Below are 24399 nucleotides of genomic sequence, written 5' to 3'. Positions count from 1 at the left end.
CACATCTTGTCGCTTTTTCTGCTTTTTAAATTTCTGCCACAACTGCCAACATTTCATGCTGGATTAGTCACAGGCCTGTAGTTGTGGGTTGTTAAAATGATTATTTCACAAGACATGAATGACTGGCTTAAGGGCTTCTTGACAGTGTTTTATAGGTTGTATTCTTAACTTCATGTCAAAGTCTATTCACTCAGGATTCTCTCATTGCAAACCCAGTAACACATACATAACAAAAGAGCTAAATCAGAAAAAAGGAGAAATAAAAAGGCGCACCTCTGTTTCTGCAGTTAGTATAAATTTTGTCACTTTTTTTAATACAAACAAATATTCATTTATTCTTTTCACTGCATGTGAATTATTCCTTGAGGTAAAAAAAAAAGGCAGATCTTATTAATTCACATTTAACTCTGGAAGTGGAGGAGTAGCAGACATGGTGGTGAGGTTTTGTTCAGACTAGAAGTGCCGTAAACACTGCCAGGTCTTCCGAAATTCTTTCTCAAGACAGTGCAGGGGAGGCGTAAAACCACAAATGTTTAAAACACTGAAGAGCCTCTTGCAGGTGAGAGATAACAGATAGCATGGCATAATGCTGCTAACTGATGAGTGTTAATGTGCTGTGATGATCCATCTTCAGTGTTCTGCTGTAAACCCTTTGAATTTATGAGACACAACGTTTGTGAGATGAGAACAAAGGTTTACTGTCAATATGCCACTCGATGTCTGTGCTGAGTTGCACTCATTGCAGTGTTGCGCTGCTATCGGGTGCGTCAGCTGCCTTACAGCAAAAATGATGTGTGAAACTATAAGTGTGACCCATCAGCTGCACAAAAGAGGAAGCAGCTGGTTGGCTGTATGAACTAAAGGGACCAGAAAGCCGTTTGCACAGTCAAACCCAAAGGAGCTCAGCCGTCTTGTCCTCTTCTTTTCTTTTTATTTTAATGAAAGGGAAGGATTTGCACATGGTCACATGATATCTGCTGTATCATCTAAAGTAAGTCGTCTGTGTGTGTCTTTTCTGAAAGTCCGTCGGTTTCCAAACACTGTTATCCGTTACTATGATCCAGTACCTTGTTGTTTATGCATGTGAACATGCAGTATAGTTCTGTTGTAACACATTAACACTCACCTTGTTAGTGTCAAGTGTTCTGTTTCTACATCTGTGGAAAAGTGTGAAAAAGTTTCTGATTGACAGCAGTTGTACTGGTGCAGTTTTAAAAAGCGTAATGGTTGCAAAAAATATCTAACTCTGTTTGTCCTTGTGTTGCTTTAGAAGATATGCATTATGCTCTTTTTTTTGTACAATTATACCTCTTTGTTTCTTAATACATATTTAATGATGAATAATTTACTAATGTCTTATTACTTTGGACAAAAGTCAGAAATGGGAGAAAAAAACAACACAGTATGTCATTGCACAGTTCATTGGCTGGACTTCCTTCTCTTTTTCTGTTTCTGCTCCGTTTCCCCAAAACAGAGTCTTTCCTTTAAAACTTGTTTCAGCAAGTAAAAATGGTGCATTTTGGACTGAAGCTTGACATTTAAATGCAAACATTACTTCATTTTGCTACTCACCTCTTTGGTTTGTCAGCTGTTAGAGATAAACTTAACAAACACCCACCATAAACTTAAAGATCCATGGATATTCAGAATTTATAGGTACAAAGAAGAGCTACAATACCTCCTTTTACTCCTGATCATGGTTTTAAAACGTAATCAGGCTGTAGGGAGTAAATATGCAGTTATTCTTTTTTTTCTCCCTAGATTGCTTCGTTTTTTGTTTTTCTTTCAACCCCTTTAAATTTTTTAAACATTTTTTCTTCCCCGCTCTTTCTTTCTTTCTGCTGGAGGTAATCCCCAACCAGCAGTTCACTGATCTGAGCCTCTCCCCTCCCCTCCTCTCACCTCACCTCCCTCTTCCTCTCGATGGGTGCCAGAGCAGCAGTGTGAGCGAGCTCCAGTTCAAGCTGGCCTCCCCACTGCGCTGCTCTTATGGCCGACTCGCCTCTTAATCACTCCTGGCCATCCTTCTCCAAATTCTGGATGAAGAGATGGTCCTTCAAGAGAGGTAATCTGAGTTAAATTGAGTTTTACTGTATTTTAGCAGACAGCAAGCGACCCCTGGTGTGTGTGTGAATTGTGACTCCTTGCTTCTCCTCTGCGCTCCATTCAGCTCTTTTTGCAAAGTTGTTGTTGATCATTTTGCCCTGTTTGGGTTTTGTGGTGGATGACTTTTTTAGTCTGTGAGAGTCTGACACAAAGTGCACTGAGTCATTTCACACTTGTGTGCATCGTGTAAAATGTGAGAGCTCACAAATGTCACATTGCATGATGGACTTTAAAAAGAAACCCGTGATGATTAATGAGACCTACTTTCTGACCTGTGTGGTTTACAGCCTATATGCAGATGAGATCTGCGCACACAACATAGACAACAGGTCATGTTTTCTAATAGCCTGCTATGTTACACGCAGAATTTAGTTTTCAAGCCCGATGCAGAAGGCTTCCATTTTGTTCTGTGGCTCGGCACTCTCAAACTGTAGGCAGATGAATTTCTGATCAAAGGGGATCTGCTTGTTGTTTTGATGTTTTGCTTCAAGCTCAGATCTCTGTGTTCTGTTTTCACCAACACACTCATCTGTGATGCACAATGAGACACAAGCAACACTGGTCCTTCAATCATGCAGGCACTAAACGGTCACCACAACTTTAATTTAAGCTTTTTGGCCCACATGTGGAACACTTACTGGTATTTTAGCATTTGTGGTTTCAGCTGCTGGCTTTCAGGTTGCCTTTTGACTGATTTACTTTATTTAGGAGGTGTCATTATAATCATACTATGTCTACATAAAGTAAGACACCATGTGTGTTTTTAAAAAAATCATAGGACTTTCTCACATGATGCCATGGTTTCTTTTGTGATTGTCATGTAGTTTTGCAGACATGCACAGCAAAGTTTGCAGAGCATATGCACCCTCATTTCCTTCTTTCCCACGGTTGGTCTGAATTTTTTTTCCTCAATTGATAAATGTGTTCGGTGCTCTTCTTCAAACTCCACGTCGTACCATATATGTAATCATAATAATATACAAACAGTGTTCTAAAGCTTAGTATGTGTTTCTTTCATGCATTATCATCATTGTTATTGTTTTGTATAAGTAATGACATAGCTTTAGTTAAAGTTTTGAATCAAGGATAATGTGTTGTAAAGAGATCAATTTAGGTGTATATGCTGCACTTCAAATATGACCCTGTAGATTTGTGTAGAAAAAGATCAAAATTTGATCTCAGTAAACACTAACAGACAACTGACTGCTTTAGTTAGATAAAATCAGCGTAATAGCTGACTGTATTGAGGTTTATTTGTTCATCCGTATCCGTTTTATGTTGGCAAGCATATAGTTTCAGATTAAAAAGACTTGCAAAACTTTAAAAAAATCATCACATGTACCTAGGTTTTACTTTGCAAAATTGCAACATTTCCCTCTTTGTGCTTTGTGAAACTGCGATGACAGTCATATTGCACAAGTTAAACATATCAGCAGATGCTTTTAAAGACAGCATCATGTGGAAGATGGCATTACGCGGCACAAAGTTTTAGTCCATTCAGTCCACTGATGTTCATGAACATATCGCCTTTGTGCTTTGATGTGAGTCCCAGTTGATTAAGACCTGCATATAAATCAACAGGCAACATAAAATCACAACCCTGCTAGCTTTTGCACATGTGCACCAACATGCTTAATATATTGTCCTGTAAGACTGGTCTGGAAAGGGTAATTAAGTGGATTTAAAGTGCAGATAAATAAAACAATGTTAAGCATATGAATAAATGAAAGTACGTAATTTATTGCATAAATACAATTAATCAAAGAGACTTAGGTGAGGTGTTTAAGTCCTCACATGATTTTTTGTAAATAGTCTCTAATTTTGGCTTCAGAGTGGGACCACCCTTAGTTATGTGGAGCTAAACTGTTAAAAAAAAAAGAAGAAAGCTTTACTGTAATATTGCCAAAATGGTTACAAGGTCACAAAAGCACAAACCTGAGCACATGTACACACAGACGCACACGCACACACTCTGAAGTGTGTCATGTCTCAGGAGATATGAAAGACAAACCATAAAAGGCCACAGCGGCTCCACAGAACAGCATCAAGAAGTCGCTGCAGTCTCTGTACTGAATGTCTAAGTTTACACTTAACACGAGAGAGGTTTGGACGCAAACAAAATCTCCGTGCAGCAGGGACTCTGCCACCCCTGCAGCCTTAAACACTGATTTAGAAATATAGAAGACTGGATCCACAGTGTGTCCCCAGTGTGTATGCGTGTTTACACGAGAGCATCTCTGGCTGTCATGCAGAAGATGGGAGTGGATGCTGCAGGTTTACAGCAGGACATAGTGCAGGACTCAGTCTGCACTTTGTTTCCCAGCACAAAACAGGCTCTGACCACAGAAGAAACATAGAAACAGACTATCAGAGGAACTCTGATCAAGTTAAAAGATTCCTCTTTCAATTTTATGTTTATTTTTTTTAGAATTTCTTTCATTGTTGAAAAAAGCTTTGATTTTTCGCAGGATGTCTCTTTTATTCATTCAGGAAGTCTCTCTGCGATCAAAGCCTCTTCTGCAACAGAGACTTGAGAACAAATTACTGAAGCAGATTAAAAAGATAAAAGAAGAAAAAGTGTGAGCCCACAGAACAACAATGATATGCATAAATGCCATTAGCAGAATCATCATTAAGTTAAATTCTCTACTACTGTGATATGATCATTTATCTGTACTCCGATTAGCACTCTGCTTTCATGGAACCAATCAGTAAACGAGCATGAATGAAAATGTTTGCTATTTGGTTACAGTGATATCTGAACTAGAACAACAAATGCCATATTTGGAAGCAGGTTGGGGGGTGGATGGTATTGAGCCCTTGACCTTTAAGTAAGAGACTGCTGCTGTGAACTTCATCCTTAACCATTTTTTTTTATTTGCTTCCACCACTTTTCTACTTTGCTCCTTAACCTAAGTCCATCAAGTTTACGTGATCAAATGGGTCATTCATTCAGGCCTTTAGAGGTGACCCATCTTGTAAAGTACCACTACTATAAGTTGCAGGAGGGACATAAGACTGATGAATGTTTTCACATCAGTACAGACAAAGAAGACCAAACTCCATCTGTAAAAGTAGTAATAGAATAGTAAAGTATTCAATCAGCACAGTAAGGTAGTCAATCAATCCTGTTCATGGGAAGTATGGAAACATTCACTTGACTTTATGAAAAATTTTCAGCTCCATTTTCTAAACTGCACACCTTTACAACAGGTATGCTTTGCCTAACTCCATTTTACTATCCATGGTGCATGAATTTGCTACAGTATCTTATAATGCTTAAAACATACAAGGGACACATAATCATATCATGTTCCACAAAGTCAGCCACACTTCTGAGATGTCCATCTGTCCAGGTAGGAGGTAATACCGATTATGAATCAATTTCACCTGCTGTTGTACAAATGAAAGTGACAACAAGGAGAAATGAGAGGATATTAACAATACAACCCCTCAGGAGGAATAGTCCTGCAGCTGGTGGCCACAGGTCTGTCTTCATCTTCTACTGATTTTTGGTCACGTTTGCATTTTGCCAATGGCTTCACCACTAGAGGTCACGTAAACTAGAGTCTGCAACACACAGACAGTGCTCAGGTAGGGCAGCTCCTCCAGGATGGCACATCAACACAGGAAGGCAAGAAGGTTTGTTGTGTCTCCCAGTGTTCAGAGCATGGAGGAGATACTCGAAGACAGCGGTAAACCAGGAGATGTGGATGAGGCTGTAGGATGACAACAACCCTTCATCAAGACCACTATCTGCTCATTTGTGCAAGGAGGAACATTTTGCCACTAGTGGGCATGTTTCTGTTCAGACAGTCAGAAACAGACTCCATGAGGGGAGATATGATTGCCTGAAATTAACAAGTGGGGCCTGTGCTCACAGCCCAACACCACACAGCCCAACTGGCGATTGCCAGAGGGCTCCAGGATTAACAGGCACACAGACATCCATGTGTTAGTCAAAGGTGCCCTAGCTGCCATTTGGTACAAGGATGAGCTCCTTAGACTCATTTTCAGACCATGTGCTGTTGCAGTGAGACCTGGATTACTTTTGATGTGTGACAATACTCAGCCTCATGTGGCTGGAGTGTGTCAGCAGTTCCTGTATGACAAAAGCATCAATGCTGTGGACAAGCCTGGCCATCACCAGACCTGAATCCAAACACCTCTATGACATCTAGTCTCTATCCATCCACCGCTGCAATTAAAAACAGAGCTTCCAGGGGTCGACTGATGACCTGATCCTAGTCTAGAAGGAGTTCTCTCAGCAGAACAGCTGTTGTCTCATCAGGGGCATGGCCAGATGTTGGGAGCACATGTGCAGGTCACACACACTGATGAACCTCATTTTTAATTTGCTTAAGACTTTTTCGCAGAAGTTTTTCAACCTATAAACCAGATCTTTCTACCTTTTATTGTAAAGATGATTCTGAAACCAGATCTTCATGGGTTGCTCTTGTTTCTTTATTCAAATTATTTATGGTACTTTGTTCACACCATATATCATCCACTACGTAAGCAATGAAGATTTTCAACCAGAATATTGAATTAATCAAGATCTAAGATGTCTTAAGTGTTCCCTTTATTCTTTTTTAGCGTTGCACTTTATTTGTTTACTAGTGGTTGGCTACTTTTTAGGCAGAAGGAATCAACTCCAGCCCGTCCACCACTGACATGGAGACTTATACTGGCTCATTGAGCGGTTGCTAGTGGTGACGGTGGCTGGGCATCATGTGAATCAAGGAATCTGTTTATGTAATGGAAATATAAAGGAGCTTTCAGCAAGTAGCTGGAGCAGAACATGTAACCGTACACAGAACATGATCTGACTGAGTACATTGATGTTGTGAAGCTGATAAAATCTGCAGCTTGTCTGCCTGTTTGCACTTTTTTTTTCTTTTTTCCTTGCACTGTTCTAGCTACTGAGATATGTTTATAATGAATTAAATCCTTGTTGTCTAGCATCTGAGTGCAAACCATGTAGTCAGCCCTGTGAGAATCCCAGTGCCCAGCTCAGTGTCCGGCCTCATGCTCCCAGTGGAAAAGGATCTTCCTCCTCATTATCCCCAGCCTCCATCGCTGAGGATGTCTTCTTTGGTAACACCAGTGACAACCAGGTAAAGCTTTGTCCTCTCTCTTTTGGAAAAATCCTTATATTCTGGGTTCCCTTAAACTGACTTTAGCTCTTATAATAAATAGAAACCATGGATATAACAAATAATATATAAATATAAATTAGTTATATCACTAATAACTAAAGTTATTAGTGATATAATGTCAAAACTTTAAACTAATGCAAACCAAAAAAAAAAAAAAGAATAAAATACAACCCCTTTCTGACCTAAAGTTTGTGAGCTCTGCCCATCACTATTAAAGTGATATAATACATGTCAGAAGATGAGAAAGGTAAAGAAGCTCCATGAAGTCAAAACATGTATTTCCTTTTTGTTCAAACCTCAACAATAACCCACATTCTATTTGCTTGGGTTCAGTGGCTTATTGATCGACTCCACTGTACTTCTGGAAACTGGCAAAACAATTTAACCAACAAGCTCTTAAAAATGTTCAATCATTTTAACCTCATCAGTACAATTTAAAGTGCAAAACTGAAAGGCATTAAGTTAACAAGTAGACTTGAGTACAAGTAGATTCATTATACAAAGCTATAAAATAAACATACAAAAATAAGCATTTCCAAACAAATAATTTGAAGAATTTCTTAACTGCAGAAATTTCTTTTTATATTTTTTACCCAGCTTTCATATTTATTGAATGTAGTTAGAAAATTTCAATTCTTCAGCACAGGTATTCTAAATTTGTACTCGAGAAACGGAAAAACAATAACTTATTATACTTTTTAACAGTCTCTCAGACAACTATCAGAGTCCTGTTAATAAGATTATGAGCACAATCTTTGCACACAGGCAGCGGTACACAACCTGATGCTGCAAGCCCCAAAATGGTGCTCATTCTGTATGCACATGAACTGCACTGTCAGATTGTCCAAACATAGGATATTCTCCTGAAATATTGTTTTCAGCGCCCCCGTTTGCATGTGGGCGAATAGTAAAAATAAAGAGAAAAATTTGCATTTTTCTCATGGACTTGCAAACAGGAAACTAATTTTTCCTTTAGGTTGTAAAACTCTCATAAGACACTTTTTCTCTCTCTTAAATAGTTCCATTACATATATCTGCTGGGGCTCATAGACACAGTCAGGATAGAACTAACCCATCCATTCATTCATTCATTCATTATCTATACCGCTTATTCCAATTAAGGGTTGTGGGGGAGCTGGAGCCTATCCCAGCAGGCTTTGGGTGAAAGGCAGGGTACACCCTGGACAGGTTGCCAGTCCATTGCAGACTAACCCATCCAGTGACAGTTTAAAGTATTTTTTTCACAACCCAGATGGCAACATGAGAGTAGATATTTTGACTTCATACAGTATGTGCAGTTTATAATGGAAAAATGGTGTGATTAATTCTCTTCCTCCCTCTACCATGCAGGATACATCTTCAGTAGTCAGTGACTACGACTGCCCCTGCGTTGAAGTAAGCAGCAGTGTGGAGGATCTGCAGGGCTTCAGCTCCTCTTTCAGAAACTCTGAGTACTTCAAAGACCTGGAGGGAGGTACACTGGCCTCACAGGTTACTACATCCTTAGTAACCACTGCAAGCCCTGAATCTGTTGACCCAAAGGTTCCTCTAAAAACAGACGGTCCAGCCTTAACCCAACCTTTGCAGAATTTGACCACACACACCCCACAGGTCAATGAACCATCACACCCTTCCTGCGACCAGTCTGTAAAGGACTTCCCTTGCAGTTTTGTGGTTACTCAGCTTACCCCTAAGTTGCTGCCAGGTTGCATCATTGATAGTGGTCACTCGGTTGGCCCTGCAGTAGGTTTAAGCTTGACAATTAATCTAAATGGACTGCTGGGATCAATGGAAACAGCTGAACCGATAACAGGACAAGAAGAAGTAAAGACTCAACCAGCGATGGATTTAGATGGCGAACCAGACCTGGACAGCTTTCCTATTCTTGTCAGATCCATGTCAACATCTCGGAGGCACAGCTGGGGTGTCCCTCTGTCGCCCATTAACTCTGGCAGAAGGTAAGATGGATGGTTGTAAACAATTAAGAAGAATTTCAATTATTCTGCTCAAACTACATTTATTATTCATAGATATTTGTCTTAAATTTCTATTTGAGAAAGAAAATGTTGTCCCTCATTCAGCACTGTTCTCTCCTGGCTGTGTATAGTGGTTTCATTTTCATTAAGATGTTAAAATGAATACTGTACCAAATATCTTATGAGAAAGAAGACAAAACAAACAAACAAAAGAAACAAAGTAAACACACAATTAAGTAGCCTTCATATTATAAACCTTTGTTTTTGGTCACACTGCCTGGTTAACCTGCTGCTGTCTGTGTGTGTTGCTGCGCTGCCAGACTGAGTCTGGATACCATGGCTATTGACAGCGATGAAGACAGAGAAGATATTAAGCAGCAACAGATTCTTTTCCAGGCCAGCCAGCTGCAATCTGACAGCTGGTCTGAACAGCCTGAAGATGAGCCTGATGGTCCCAATCTGAAGGTAACGGTTTCAAAAATAATTTTTTATCAATATGTTTGAACTTCCCTTCATATTAACAAAATGAGTTTCCTCAAAATGAACCAATCTAAAAAAGTAATCCCAAGTAAGTTGTTTCTATTTAAAACTAGAAAAGCACAGAGCACCGTCTGTCCTCCGGCAAGCAGCTCATTTCCTCTCATATTGTAAAGAATCTGTTTCAAAATTCCTGTTTCCAAAATTCCTTCCAGATCCCCGAAATGTACTGGAATCTGTGTTAGAAAAAAACCCATTGCCAGAAAATAAAATAAAAAATAAAAATCTGTCCAATCATTTTTGTGTAAAGTTGCTAACATACAGACAGACAGACATACAGACAGACAAACACGGGCAAAAACATAAGCTCCTTGGTGGTGGTAATGAAGCTCAGTAATTTCCTAAAACTGCAGGAAGCTGTCAGAGCTAGCCAACAGAACAGTGTACAGAGAATTTATTTTGTTCACTTTTCAGCCGAGGATTAACACACATTTTGTGCTTCAGCAAAGTGAAAAAGTCCAGCCAACCGATGTCTGTTTTGGGCAAAAACAGACCTTCATGATACAAGGAAACTTGCTGATTAGATTTATCCTGCAAAAACACATCTAATGTTCTTTTTGTTTTTGTTTTTAAATTTCATTAGCATGTTAATTCTCATATATTCAGCATTTTAATCAGATGTGAACACGGAAAGAAGATTGTCTACATTTAATTTTTAGTAACTTTCACAACTTTTTTTTTTTTTTGCTAGAAGATTGACATGTGCAAGAAATATATGTTTATTTTCCCTCACCTGAGTGAGTTTCACCATGATACAATGAGATGATTCATGTCAAACCATTTTGGATTCTGCTAAGAATTCTGTGTATTCATTTTTCCAGTGTATTGCTGAGAATTATTTAACTTTTCTTTCTGTGCGTTATTGAACTTGTTGTGCATAATAAGTTCTGCAACATTCTCCCCCACAGAGAGTTCTACTGAACTGAAATGCCCTGTTTTAAGTCCATGCTTTTAGTCTTTTACTTGTCTACACCAGCATGTAGCACAAATGCAACCCTGCTGGCAATTTTTTCTTTAGATTAAAAAACAGAGATTAGCTGCACTGAAAAAAACATACAGATGACAGCAATGGACAGTGCTGTACTGTAGTGTGAGAAAAACAAGTTGCTCTTGGAGCAGTTAAGCATATAAACATTATCTAGGACTTGTGCATGAGCACCATTTTGGCTCTTGAAAACAATAAGGCCAATAGATGAGCACAACTTAGACACGTAATACCAAATAAGTACACACTCAGATAAATGTCTGTCATTTGTTATATTTTGCTGAAGTGCAGAGAGCTTCCTGGTTTAGAAGAGCAAAAAATTGAATGTACCATAGATAGGCACTCCGTAAAACCACTGGGAACAAAATGACTCTTAATACATAGCTGCAATATGTTGGGTAGTGGATGTAAAACAGACCAGATATGCATGAGACATATATGTGTGTTTATTCTTCTTTCAGGCCACCAGTGTTCCTGGCAAGCAGCTGTACTCTCGCTCAGAGATCCTTGCTACAGATGAATGTTCCCGTGCGGCGCACATTTCTCGTGTTGTCCAGACATCCAAACAGGCCGCCAGGGCCGCCGGAGGTGGGGGTGGGGGGGGGTTAAGTGTTTCTGCATTCAGAGGTTTGTGTGTTTTACACGTTGCAAGCTGCTACTCTTATTTACCAGATCTGTTTGTCTTTCTTTGCAGTGGCAGAGTTTGACCCTGAAGAAAATTTACACTCTACTGAAGGACAGAACCACATGTAAGGACACATTATCATCAATTACACCTGCAACTTGAGAAAGGGTACACAACCCTTTATGACATGGAATATACGAGGAGTATATCCCTCCTTTCCAGAAGAGGCTTCTGTCTGACTGGCAGCGCAGGTTTAGCGATGCTTGAAAGAGAAAAAGGATACGGGTCTGGTTTGATTCATAGGAAGGAACTGTAAAATATACTTACAGCTTTGAGTGGTTCGTGCACATACTGTTCTGTAGTTGTAAATAGTCTGTTCATAGCTCCCACATAACAGAGGGGCTTTCCCAATTCTGACATTTCTCCTCCATGTAATATATCTGCAATCTCCCCCTCCCACATGTCTCCTCTCTAGCTCCTTAGATGGCCCTTCAGTCTATATGCGTGTGTCTGTGTGTAATATATGTGTGTACTCTGGCAATTGTGTGGAGGCAGCAGACAAGGGCGGATACTTCTCTAAATCATAGTTTGACACCTAGTTCCCAGCAGTCTCTTCCTCTCCTCGCCTCTCACAGCCACCACTCAGTGTCAGTGTTTTGTTTGCCTTAGGCTGATGGTACAGAAAGTTCTGCAGGAGCTAAAGCTGTACCACGGGTAAGTAAACAGGAGAGGGAGGTCTGCATGCTCCTGCTGCTGTTCTAGCAACCTGCTGGTTTTGAGAGCAGCAGGAGAGCCACATTGTGACAAGGAAGTGTATGTGGGTGTCTGTGTGTGTGTGTGTGTGTGTGTGTGTGAGAGAGAGAGAGTGTGCCTGAGTTTGTGTACATATGGCACTATGAGTCCCTGCATGTTTTTTATTTTTTTGCATGTAGGTTTGCATGTGCCTGTTTGTGCACTTGCGCAGGGCTGTATGTAATAATCCCAAAAAGGATCTATTAATCATTGAAATGTTTTAATTGCTATATAATCATGAACTGAATTTTATGTGCTACTAAAACCACCTTTCACTTTGCCTTTTTTTTTTCTTCTTTACAAAAATGTGGCTGTGACAAGCTTTTCACTAACAGTTATTTAAGGTTTGCATCTGGGCCTGTCCTTCATTTAAACTGATATTCACTCTGTAATAACTTGTGTCATTGTCCTGACAGGGCAAAACAGAGAAACAATCGACCAGAGACCAAAGATTCAGGAAGTCTCACTTGGTACGAGTTCCTCTTCAATGAGTAAGTATCGTCCTCTTGATTGTTTTCTTGTAGCTAAAGCTGTGGAGGTGTTGACCTTTATGAATGTGACATCAAATGAATTCTACCATGGTTGTGTAGAGAAGCTTTATTTAATAAAGTGGTTAATAAAGTGGTTTACTTTTGTTGCAGCAATGGTAATAACTGCAACTACTCAGTGTCTCCTGGTTGTGAATTTCATGTGTGCAAAAACTGTCAAATTTCTGCAAAAGTCTTTTGCAGAAATTGGTAAAGTCTTTGTGACATGACATATTATGGTTTTGTGTGTGTATGTATATGTAAGACTGTCAGACTGCAACAAGGAAAGATTTTTTAGCAAAAACAGCTTCTTTTTTTTTTTTTAAAAAATGCATCAAAAGTTTATGTTTTTCTAGGTTTTCCTTTTTCATCCGTGTGTGATGTCATTAGTTAATGACATTAAATTGTAATAGTGGTGACCAAGTTGACAAAAGAAAATAAACTTCTGGTTGCTAGAGAGATAAGGATAACTCTAGTTCCTGCAAAAGATTTAGCTGGCTCTGATGTAACACTGTTCTTTTGTGCAGGAGAAAGGCCTTCAAATGACCCATTCTTGTACTCACAATATTTAATCAAACATCAAATATTTTAGAAACAATTCCTGTGGGTTTATTTTGAGAGAATACAATTTTTGGCCTCAAGGAGGGTAATCTGAATAAAAAACAACAAAAAAAAGTTCTGAATTTTGTGACCTAACTTTTTCCAATTAATCTAGTGGTGGATTGATCATACATTGGCCAGTGTTTCAGTAAGTGGTGCGATGAAAATTTGACTGGCAGGGAGAAAATCCGATACCATTATATGTAGGTGGACATTACACTATCTGTGCTTGGATGGTTTATTTGTAGTTTATTTTTATTGCGCATTTCATGTAAAAGACTTGAAGTGCTTCACATAAGACATTAAAGAATCCCAGTATGGTGCAAAATAAATTAAACTGGAGGATTAAAAAAGACCAAAGTTTCTAAAAAAAATAAATAAAAAAAAGGAATAGTTACAATAAATTGAACGATAACACATTAAATAGAAATTAAATAAGCAAAAAGAGACAGAGAAGCATAATGGAAGGCACATAAGATACGAACAGATATCTGCAACAGATTAACAGATAATAGATAAAATCTGCAATGGACTGCTAGAAGTAAATGTAAAATTCTGTGGACACAACTCAAAAGATGCACATGAAATGGTAATTTTGCTCAAATTTCCATTGTTAACAATTGGTGCTTACAAAGATTTATGATGTGTTTAAATCTAAAAAAAATTACACACTAAATATTTTTAGTGATTTATTTTTTGGTTAATGGATGTAAATGTTATATATGGATTATACTTTATTATATACTGTATTTTACTGTATTGTATGCATTGCATATATAAATTGATATCTTCTCTCTCGACAAGGAATGAGGAAGAAGAGGACCGTACAGAGAAGGTGGAAAAAGGGACCAAAGTGAAGAGGACTCTCAGCTCTCTCAGGAACAGGATGACTGGCTCCTTCAATAGGGACAAGGTAAACAATCTTACAGACAAGCAGTGTTTGAGGCAAACTGTCTATAATAAGAGAAACAATTTATTTCTTTGTGAGAGAACAGAGATTCAATTTGCTCCCCTTGTTGGTATTTTATTGTATCACGACAACAAACTGGTAACAGTTCCCTTGGTGCATGTTGCAATTATGCACTTTAATCTTCTTACACACACACACACATACACTGTTATATAGCCTGCCTCTGACACGGTTATGCGATGGAACACATAAGCATGTAGGATGTTGCAGAAATATGCATACAAAAAAACCAACTCATTGCTTCTCTTGATTTTCTGCAGGGTAAGAACCGAGAAAAAGAGCAGCAGAAAGAGAGGGCCAAGGAGAGGGACAGGGAGACCAGAGAAAGAGAGAAAACATGCACCAGCAGCAGTAGCGGGCATCATTTGGTTCCGGGTTCCTTCTCCAGCTGTGCTACATGCTCACTGTGCAGCAAGACCCTGCAGAAAAAGCATGGCCTGCAGTGCATGAGTGAGTAACACCACAGTCACAGGTGTACATGCACCCACGCATGTTTACTGCCTCAAACAAATGCACAGGTGTTGTGCTTATAATGTATTGTTCTGTTTTTATACCCTAGTTAGTGTATGCATGCAAACACTCCCACCTTTTGGAGCACTGTAACCACCTCAAAAAGAAACACAAGAAACTGAATTGAATATCCATTTACACTCTTTTTCTGACTTTATTTCATCCCAGAACACTTGTTCACAACTTTATGAATCGGATGGCATGAAAACACAGGATATGCATGATACAGCAACTGCCATTTACCATACTGACTGTGGGCTTTGGTTTTTATTTTCATTTCCTCTTCATATTTGCAAAGTATTTTCCACTTAAGCCCTCTGAGGTGATTGCACTTTTTTTTCTCACTGCATCATTGCTCTGGATCTTTTGTTAAGTTATGTTAATATTCTTCTACTGGCTGCACTTTTACTATAAAAAAAAAAAGTAAGCCCTGCTTTTTCTGGAAACATACCTGGAGTAGATCTGTGTAAGACATTTCAACACCTCCAGGTTCCTCTGTCTGTCAGTCCTAAGCCCTACCAATGCAGCCTACAGGTCAGGTGATAAGCATGCGATACCTAATGAGACATATAGAACAGGTTGTTTGGCACAAGGCGGCGGTAGGTACTGTGCTGTATGGAAGAACCTTGAACAGAGGATTTATGAAACAGAAACAATGGGGGCTATAATTTTGTTGTTTGTTAAATCCCTAGAGCCACTTTAATATCTGAGGCTGCAGTGACTGGGAGAGCTAAAAAGTGTCACACAAAAAATATAAAAATTAAATCAAATGTTTTTTTCAAATGAATAAGTAAGTGACTGACATTAAATGCAATTAAAACAGGATAAAAAATTGCCAAGGTTAAACAACTTTAAAATTGTACAAATGGTTCCAGTTAGCGATGAACACGTGACCACCATGAGTAAAAAATGTCAGTATTGGATTTCTAATAATTATTTTAAACTGTTCTGCAGAAGAAAGATTTTCTTTAGTAAAGGGGGAAATAATTTAGAGTAGCAGTAAAAGTGACCTCTATTTGGCCTAAAAATGGCTGCTGAGCGTGATGGTTTACAGGGGAACTGGTTGGTTGCACAAACTGGAAGGAAAAGTAACAAAAGTACCTCAGAATTATAAGTATTCTAAGATCGACAGATATTCAAAATGATGTTTACACAGTCAAACACATATAGAAAGCCCCCTAATTTTTAGTTTAATATCCATGCAGAAGTCTGGACCACTTCTGGATAGATATTTGACTAAGTGCATCAAAGCAGCATGATCATGATCAGTTTTTTTTTTTTTTTTTTTTTTTTACTTTAAAGTACAACCTAATTATAATGAGTGACCTGAAGGTGTTATTACATTTATGTAATCACTTTGTTTAATTTTGACCCTGCATGAGCCCAAAGCAAAACAACACTAATCACTATGCAGAGTGTGTATAAACGTCAAATCAGAAAGCAAAAGCAGCAAAATATACTACTGGTATAAAAAAAAAAAATTATATCTAAAAAAAAAAAACATATCTCAGATTTAACATCTTCAAAACATAAATGACCTCTGAACATAAGTGTTCTTGTATTATTTTAAAAAGTGTCACTTTTGCTTCTGAAAAGTCAGAATTGGACGATATTAATCTCTCAGCAATTGTTGGATTTAAGGCGATACTTTTAAACCCCCATAGAGTATATTCTCTTATTTGTTTTCATTATCCTCAGACACAGAAAACTGAAATCTATCGTGAGGACCTTTGTTATGAGTCTGTTTATATTATTGTAACTGTAGATAGTCTTCTTGTAAGCCACGTGGTTTTTTTGGGCAAAGAATTTTACATAATCAAAAACAGAAACCATTTCTCAGTATTAGTAGCATTTATTTTTCCTTAACTGAACTAAACCACATACAGAAGTCCAAGGCCACACACCTTAAGTCATCTTGTGCTCTCACTTCTTTATTTTATGCCCAGAGACCTACATGCATGTAATGTGGTGAGAGCCATAATATGCCCAGAATATCTATAAATCCTTCAGTCTGGTAGAGGGGTATCTAATGTATGATTATGTCTAATGTGCTGTTTATTATACAAATGTGCTCTGGCATATTTCACGAGGTGCATGGCTCCACACATTCAGTGTGATCCATATTACAGTTGTGTGACATTAACCAGAACACAACATCACATCTCTCTTGATGCATGTCTCCAGAGTGCGATAAAGTTTCAAAATCTAGACGCTGCTGTGTTAGTGATACACGCACGCGCGCGCGCACACACACACACACACACACACACACACACACACACACACACACACACAAACGTGTGAAAACAAGTGAGTGTCCCTTTAATTTGAACCGAGCCCTGTGGGGATTCAGCCTGTGGAATGCGTCGTTTGTGTGCCAGAGATTGTTCCCAGTAGAGACACTAAACTGGACAAAACCAAGAATGTGGGATACATAATTCTATTAGAGCTCCTCTGGTAATGTGATTTATTAAGCTTTTTGGCAGTTTAAACTTCCTTTCGGATGCAGCTGATAGAGACAAACGCGAGTCTTGCTGAAACGGTAAGAAGCAGCTGCTCTAGCGGGATCAGGTGGTTGAACTCCCGTTGTTTCCCTCAACGGACTTCTCTCACATCCTGCCGCTAGCTGGGAAGCTAATAGCTAATCATATCCAGCTCAGTGCGCTTTACAGTTTTCTTTTCACTGCGTTGTATTATATCCGTGTCTAAATAAGCCGTCATGAAAATGATGCCATTTAGAAGTATTTTCCCTTTAAACTGAGTTTGTAGTTAAGTATCCTATACTACAGCATAGTTAGTCTTTGCTGGCTAGCATTTAGCAAAACTAGCGTCTTAGCTGCGCCCCTATTTGAAAAACAAGGTTGGCTGAGTAAGCTGTTAGCTTTAATTAGCTTATAGTGAACACACAACATAGGACTGCGTAAAATATCAAAGTATCTGCTTCACAACTTTATTGGACTTTGACTTTATGCACAGTTTCGATGATCTGTCGTGGATGCTGCACGTAGACTTTGCGAGAAACTCAACAGGTGATTGCTAACGTAGTTAGTTAGTTAGTTAGTTAGTTAGCTGCAGAAATAACTTTTGTTGTTGACCCGAAGTCAGCTGTTAAAATGCACTTGTTTCTTATAAGTGCTATGAAATACGATTTGCTTATTCAATTGGTAAACTTGGATAGTAGGTGGGTGCAAATGAGCCTTAGTTTCTAGTTGCCTGTCTACAAAAGTTTATTGAACTGCCTTTGCTCACAGGGTTGTTATTGTATTATACACTACTGGAGCCAACTATTTCAAATTTACGAAATAGTTTTAACTTTTAATGTCTTAACTAATACTTTTGTGACAAATCCCTGCTATTACTATATGCAGGTGGCGCTGTCTGTTCTAGCTTAATTAGCCTGAGGGGACGTTTCAACTTGTCCCCTCACTCTTCAACCCTTTGCTCTGATCATAGACGGAGTTTTCTCTGACTGGGTCACATGGTGCTAATTGTGCTTGGCAGGTTTGCCAGTGCATAACAGCCAGGTCTCACCCAGTTCACCCTGTTAGTCGCTCCTCTTTGCATCTCTCCCTCTTTAGTTTCTCATACCTGAAATTCTGGGTCTCTTCAGTTTGCAGTAGTACATAGAAATTTCATGTCCACTTGTTTTTGTCTTTATTACATTAACAGCTCATGTAACATTTGGGTGTTCCAGTTCCCATGTTGACAGAGTATTTCAGATCTTACTGGGGTAATTATGGTTAGCACGTAAGAGGTGTGATCTTTGAAGATGAGTTGTTTTTCCGTTTTAGCATCTTCCTTCCTTCCACTTTCTTGTTTTACTAGATGATGTCACAAGTTGGTTTTCTATTTTGGAGATTGTGGCGTTTGTCTCAGGAATTTAAAATGACCTGTTTTACACATTATTACATGCATGAATTTTACTTGTGTGCAGCATTAATCTGGGGTTGTTTTAAGGTGCTTTATAAATAAAGAGGTTATGGTAAAACAGGAAGCTAGTGACATTTATTTTAGCTGCTGGAACTGAAAGTAAGAATTTTGGTGCAATAATTGTGACCCAGTTTCCTTTTATTGCCTCTTCATGTATTGTAGGATGATTTCCCTTTGATCAGTTTTCATTTAACCAGGCAATGTGTTGTGAAAATATTGTTTTAAAGCATTTTGGGATGACATATTCTCAGCAAAATCAGCATTTACTAACACATTTAAAAATTCTTTTTAGTGCTTGCTTAATCATTTGGTAGAATTCAGTCTTAAATTCAAGACTGTTTACGGAATGTATGATTGCTTCTTTTAATTTATATTTACAAACTCACATTTTTCTGAGAACTCACCCATGTCTATTTGGAGCCTGACTTGAGCAGCCTTACCCCATAACACTACATATTCTACAGTGAATGTTTTTGAGCGAGGCCTCATTTGCATTTCATTGAGTGACTCACGTGTTCACTGTACACCACGAGGCTACTTATTGCGTGCAGGTATTTACCAGTCAGCAGATGTTGGGTGTGTTGATGGTTATGATGAGGGTAGAATATCCCATGGATCAGCTGCTGACATGATCATTGATCACATTGTTTGAGAGTGACAGAGCTGTCACTTAGCCACTTAAGTACATCCACTTGACCATGTATCATCCTATCTTCAGAAACCGAGCTGTGCGACTGCATACGCTCTGTTGAGGCACTGGCCTGGATATCATGAACTGTGCGTTTGCCAAGCATCAAGGTGGTCTGTTGCCGCAGTGAGAACTGATAAACTCTGTCATATCACTAAACAGAAAACATGGTGTACTTTCTTATCTGTGCTTAACATTTGATTTCCACTTAATCTTTTTTTCAGATGTAGTTTGAGGATCGTCACCTCAACAGACAAGACTTTGAGGCATTTAATTTAGTCATTGATGACTTACGCTAAAGTTATTGCAAGGACATGCTTTAATGTATCATTTAGATTTACTTGGCCTTTATGTCCTTTTATCTTTTGATTTTGTTTGCAGCACTTTTCACAACCTTGCATCACTAGTGTGATTTAAGCTTTGTTGCAGGTAACATGCAGTAAATTACTGGTAGACTTCATTAGTCATTTATGGCTTGTTTTGCTTTGATATGTTCGGCCTTTTAAATAGATTCAGAGATTCTTTTTTTCTATAACACTTGTTGGAGCAAAGGTGAAAAAAGGTGTAAATACTGAGTATGAATATCTCTAATCTCTAAGAGGGGCTGTCTGATATACAGTCGAAAAAACTGTTGCTATTAAGGTGACGCCTGCTCTCTGCTCTGTGTCAGGCCTCTCCTGTTAGACGTGACTCAAAAGGGGCCACAGTACTTCTGGCAAAGAAGTTAGTTATTATTTTATTATCCTTTAGCTCAGCCAAAAATTGTTCTTCATTTACTGGAGAAGGAGTTGAACACAGACAGGAGAAGGATTGGTTAAAGATCAGTTTGGAAACCTTTTAGCTGTTCCTAGCTGTTGTTGCCTTTGTGGGCTACCACAAGTTCCAGTGCAGCCATCAAGGTTTTTAGATGGTGAACATTTGCCTGTTCAGTGTGCTGACTATTGTTTGAATTCAGCTTTTAAAAAGGTTGATGAAAAAGCTAATTGTTGTGAGGTAAAAGCTGGACTTTTTAAACTTGTTTTTAAGCAAATACTCTACCCCTACAATTAAAATGATCTATCCTTGATTTCACCCATGAACATGTAGAAAGAAGATCACTGGTCTCAGTAATTTTTTTTTTTTTTTAAACAATATGGTACCATTTGCCATAGTCTTCTTTGAACCAACACAGAAGGGGAGCAGGAATTGAAACCTTCACAGCAGGCTGTGCAGCAGCAAGTGGAAGCTGCTAGTCTGGCTCATGTTTTTATTGTGTTGCTCAAAGGACGGGAGTGGTACACCTTTGTCAACAAGCTATGATTTAAACAAACACCAAGCTGCCACTGTCATGCCTCATGTAACATTATTAATAATGTAAAGGACCGTGTCAGAGAATTAACCTTTTTAGATTTTTCTTTGCTTAACATTTTTTGACAGGTGAGTTAGTTTAATACCATAAATAAAACAAATAGAAGGCATTCTACTTATTTTTTTGTTTTATCAATTACCCAATATGATTTTTTATTCTAAATTTAGAAAACATATAAAATGTTACTTTTTTGGGTGGAAAATTACCATCTCAGTCGATTTGATGGTAGCTATAGGTTTTTAAAAAGTTGGCATGAAGCTTCTAAAGGTTGTATAAGTTTTACTGAAAAAAATGGCTAGATGAACATGCTGCACCTTGTTTGGTGAAGTAGTAACAAGTCAGGTACATGAAAAGAGCACTGTAAAGAGGCAGAGTTTTTCTGGAGTGAAGATGTTTTGCAATCAACAAGAAAATTAGTTAAAAAACTGCCAGAATTTTAGAAAAATGTTCCTAATGATAAAATCAGGTTAAATTTTCCATCATCTATAACACACAATGTCTTCAAAATAATCAAAATCTGTTTTCATTTAGGTTAGGTTTGAACTATTAATAGTTTTGTAATCAAAATCACAATTTATTACCCTGGGATTAGTAAACTGAAGAGGTTTTACATGTTAAGCCTGTTACATACTCCACAAGACGCAAGAAATGAGTTCTTGTTCTCAAGGCTGCAAGAACAAGAAAAAACGTCTTGTTCGGCAGGTCCATACATACTCCACGAGAAGCAGGTCTGCAGCGGGGAGGGGTCACTGCGGGGGGCGATGTCTGCTTTTATGTGCGAACCCAGTTGTTACCTCCGCCGAGGAGGTTGTTTTCCCCGGCGTCTTTTTGCTCAAAATAACTTAAAAGGTTACGGACGGATTTTTATAAATATTTCAAGAGTTGTTGTTGAAAAACTGATTAAATTTTGGATCCAGGAGTTTTTTAAAAAAGGATTCTTTAACATTGTGCTTGGCGGAGGTTTCCGCTCTCTCCGTGCTTTTCTAGTTACATATTTAACAAGCAACTTAACAACCGCGGCTGGGCGGGTTGTGCACGCGGCAGGGTCTGAGTGTTTTAATGCCACATGTAAAAATGTTCGTACTTTCTCACTATCTCAATCAGCTGTTTTATCAAAACAATCCATTTTGCCCGCAACAACAAACACACGGAAGCAGCAACTCCGCTTCATGCTTTCTCCGTGTTAACCACGCCCACCTCCAGTGTCCGACCAATCACACGATACTCACAGTCCCGCAAGAAAAAAGTTCTGCCAGCCCGGTGTGTCAAGAACTGTCCTCAAACACGTCCGCGAGAACAAAATGATGTAATTTTCTTCTCGGAGCCTCGAGAACAAGAAAAAAGTTCTCTCTTCTCGTGGAGTATGCAACAGGCTTTACAGCAGGGCTGTACTGCAGATTTACAGAGTATTTCTGTTCCAACACACCTGGCTTCCATTAAATGGATCCAACAGCCAATAAAGTTCTGCACAATGACAGATTAATTTGAGTAATGTGTTTTGAATGCAGGAATGCATGGAAAACCTGCATGTGGCCCTCAAGGACCAGAGCTGAACACCCTTGTGCTACACCAAGTGGCAACCTCCTACGGTCAAAAGTGAAGCCTATATGGGGAAGTGCATAAAACTGCAGTTCCCACCTGATCCGCTAGGAGCTGGCTCCAAAACAGAGCAAATCCCCATAGACTCCCACGTTAAAAAGGCCAACTTCACAGCAGAAATAAACATGTTTACTGGTATAAAAATCCATTTTTGGTTTAATAGGTGAGGTTTACCTTCATGATGACAACTGTGGGGTAGTGATTTTTTTTGTGACTCCCCTGTTTAAAAGTAATTTTAATCTTGAAATTCAGCATATTTAGGGGCGTGTTCATTTGATTGACAGGTATAGGATCTCCCATTGCAAGTAAGAAGAACATAGAATAACCAAGGTTTTTAGCTGGTTAACAATGTAACTTAGTTTTAGCCTGCTTACCTCCGTTAGCTGGTTAACTCCGGGTTAGCTCAGTTAGCTCTTAGTTACAGGCAGCACAGAGTTCGCTCGATGTCAATCATCCACCATGACGCTCACAGCCCCCCTCTCAGCTCTTCCTCTTTGCCCATATTTGTATTTTCTGGGCGAGACGACTTGCTTGACCCCGCCAAGATGGCGATGTTAGGAACCGCCCACCAAGTTTAAATTCAGATCTTCTGAAAACTTTGGGTGACGTCAAAGAGGCTCCATGCATCTTTTTTCATACAGTCTGTGTTACACCTGATCCAGGTTATCAGTTCTATAAATCCACTGATTTAGATGCATTTTCCTTTTGTCTTTCTCGTGCGACACTAGGGTCTTCTTTTTTAGAGGTTAAGCTCATGCAACGGTTGTGCTAATGTTTCATCCTACCCATCCAGACATTGTAGCTATGCCATTTACTCATTCACATATGACAAAAGTGTTCTTTCAGTGTGTGGTGAGGGCAAACTCATAAATTCATGCTACTCCTAAGTCTGTGTCTCAGAGCTGTACCTCCATGTTGTGAGACATCTGTCAGCCGTACCCTGTGAAATACAATAATAACTTTCATTTCATTAATAGATTTTACGTATTTATGTACAGGTTGTTTAGTGCAAAACTGGAGAAAGTGCGAGTTACTCTCCCATCATATTTTCAGATGGGCTTCTCAACCTTGGGGGATGTGTCTCTGTGTGTGTACCATCGAGATGAATCTCTGCTGTTTGCAGTACAGAAACACAGAGAGAAATGGCATTGCACTGTTTAGCTTTTACTGTAGGGACAAAATATGATACTGTTCTAAGGGAAATGTACTGCTCAGGCTTCAGTGTTTTGACCACAGGGAGCATCATGTAGTTGGTTAGTGAAGCTATTAATATGATATAGATCAGTTTATATTTTCATGTGACAGTCATCCATCTCATATAGAAAGTATATTTCTGTACAAACATTACAAGGCAGCTGAAATTTTAAAGATAAAATCACAAACCAGCAGTATTGGTACGAAAAATCACAATTACATTTTTGTCCATATCATTCAGATCTAATGTAGTTGATAGAATAAGAAAACAGTCATGGATACCTACAAACTTCAGGTCCTCAGATGGCATCAAAACAGGCATGATTCTATCATGGAAATTACTTGTTGAGTTCAGGAGAAGTACATTATGTGTCAAAACTTTTAAAATGGACCAAGGCAAGGTGGAAAACTTCATATTCTGGACTAAAGAGAACCATTCAGCTTGTATTAGCTCTCAGTTTAAAGCTTGTATTTCTGATTATATATGAGTGTATAGTGGCAGCTGTCATGTCTAGAAAGATACTACCTAAATTAAAAGATGTGAGAGTAACATCTGCTCTCATCTAACCATCTTTTTCAGGAGAGGCCTTGCATATTTCAGAACGACATTGTTAAACTAATTACTGTCGTAGATACAACAGATTGGTTTTGTTGTAGAGGACTTGATGTGCTGAACTGGCCTGGTTGTAATTCAGAACGTTCTCCAGTTAAAAACAGAATCTACATAAGACAAGGGTGGACAGTATGTCTCTCGAATACAGCTTGTCTAATCTGTTCCCAGGAGTGTGTGGACTGTTGTCCACACACTCCTGGGAAACTGCATGGACATAGCCCTGTCTCAGTTTTTTGGGAT

The 24399-nt window shown here is 38.8% G+C and overlaps 1 protein-coding gene across 1 annotated transcript in view; it reads left to right on the top strand.

Moving 5' to 3' along the window:
* Positions 1 to 1989: 1989 nt before the first annotated feature.
* Positions 1990 to 24399, top strand: part of arhgef18b (rho/rac guanine nucleotide exchange factor (GEF) 18b) — a gene marked incomplete at its 5' end in the record, with an annotated part of 44815 nt that continues 22405 nt past the window's right edge. The window contains 10 exons of the mRNA XM_079245746.1: positions 1990 to 2065; positions 7069 to 7223; positions 8616 to 9223; positions 9562 to 9706; positions 11225 to 11351; positions 11458 to 11512; positions 12058 to 12102; positions 12597 to 12671; positions 14112 to 14220; positions 14538 to 14727. Coding sequence (XP_079101872.1) covers positions 1990 to 2065; positions 7069 to 7223; positions 8616 to 9223; positions 9562 to 9706; positions 11225 to 11351; positions 11458 to 11512; positions 12058 to 12102; positions 12597 to 12671; positions 14112 to 14220; positions 14538 to 14727 — 1585 coding nt within the window. The remainder of the gene's footprint in view (positions 2066 to 7068; positions 7224 to 8615; positions 9224 to 9561; positions 9707 to 11224; positions 11352 to 11457; positions 11513 to 12057; positions 12103 to 12596; positions 12672 to 14111; positions 14221 to 14537; positions 14728 to 24399) is intronic.

Source organism: Telmatherina bonti, assembly GCF_933228915.1.
Source record: "Telmatherina bonti genome assembly, chromosome: 8".
Classification (NCBI taxonomy): domain Eukaryota; kingdom Metazoa; phylum Chordata; class Actinopteri; order Atheriniformes; family Telmatherinidae; genus Telmatherina; species Telmatherina bonti.
Note: the sequence above shows the minus strand (reverse complement) of the source record. Positions and strands in the feature narration are given on the sequence as shown.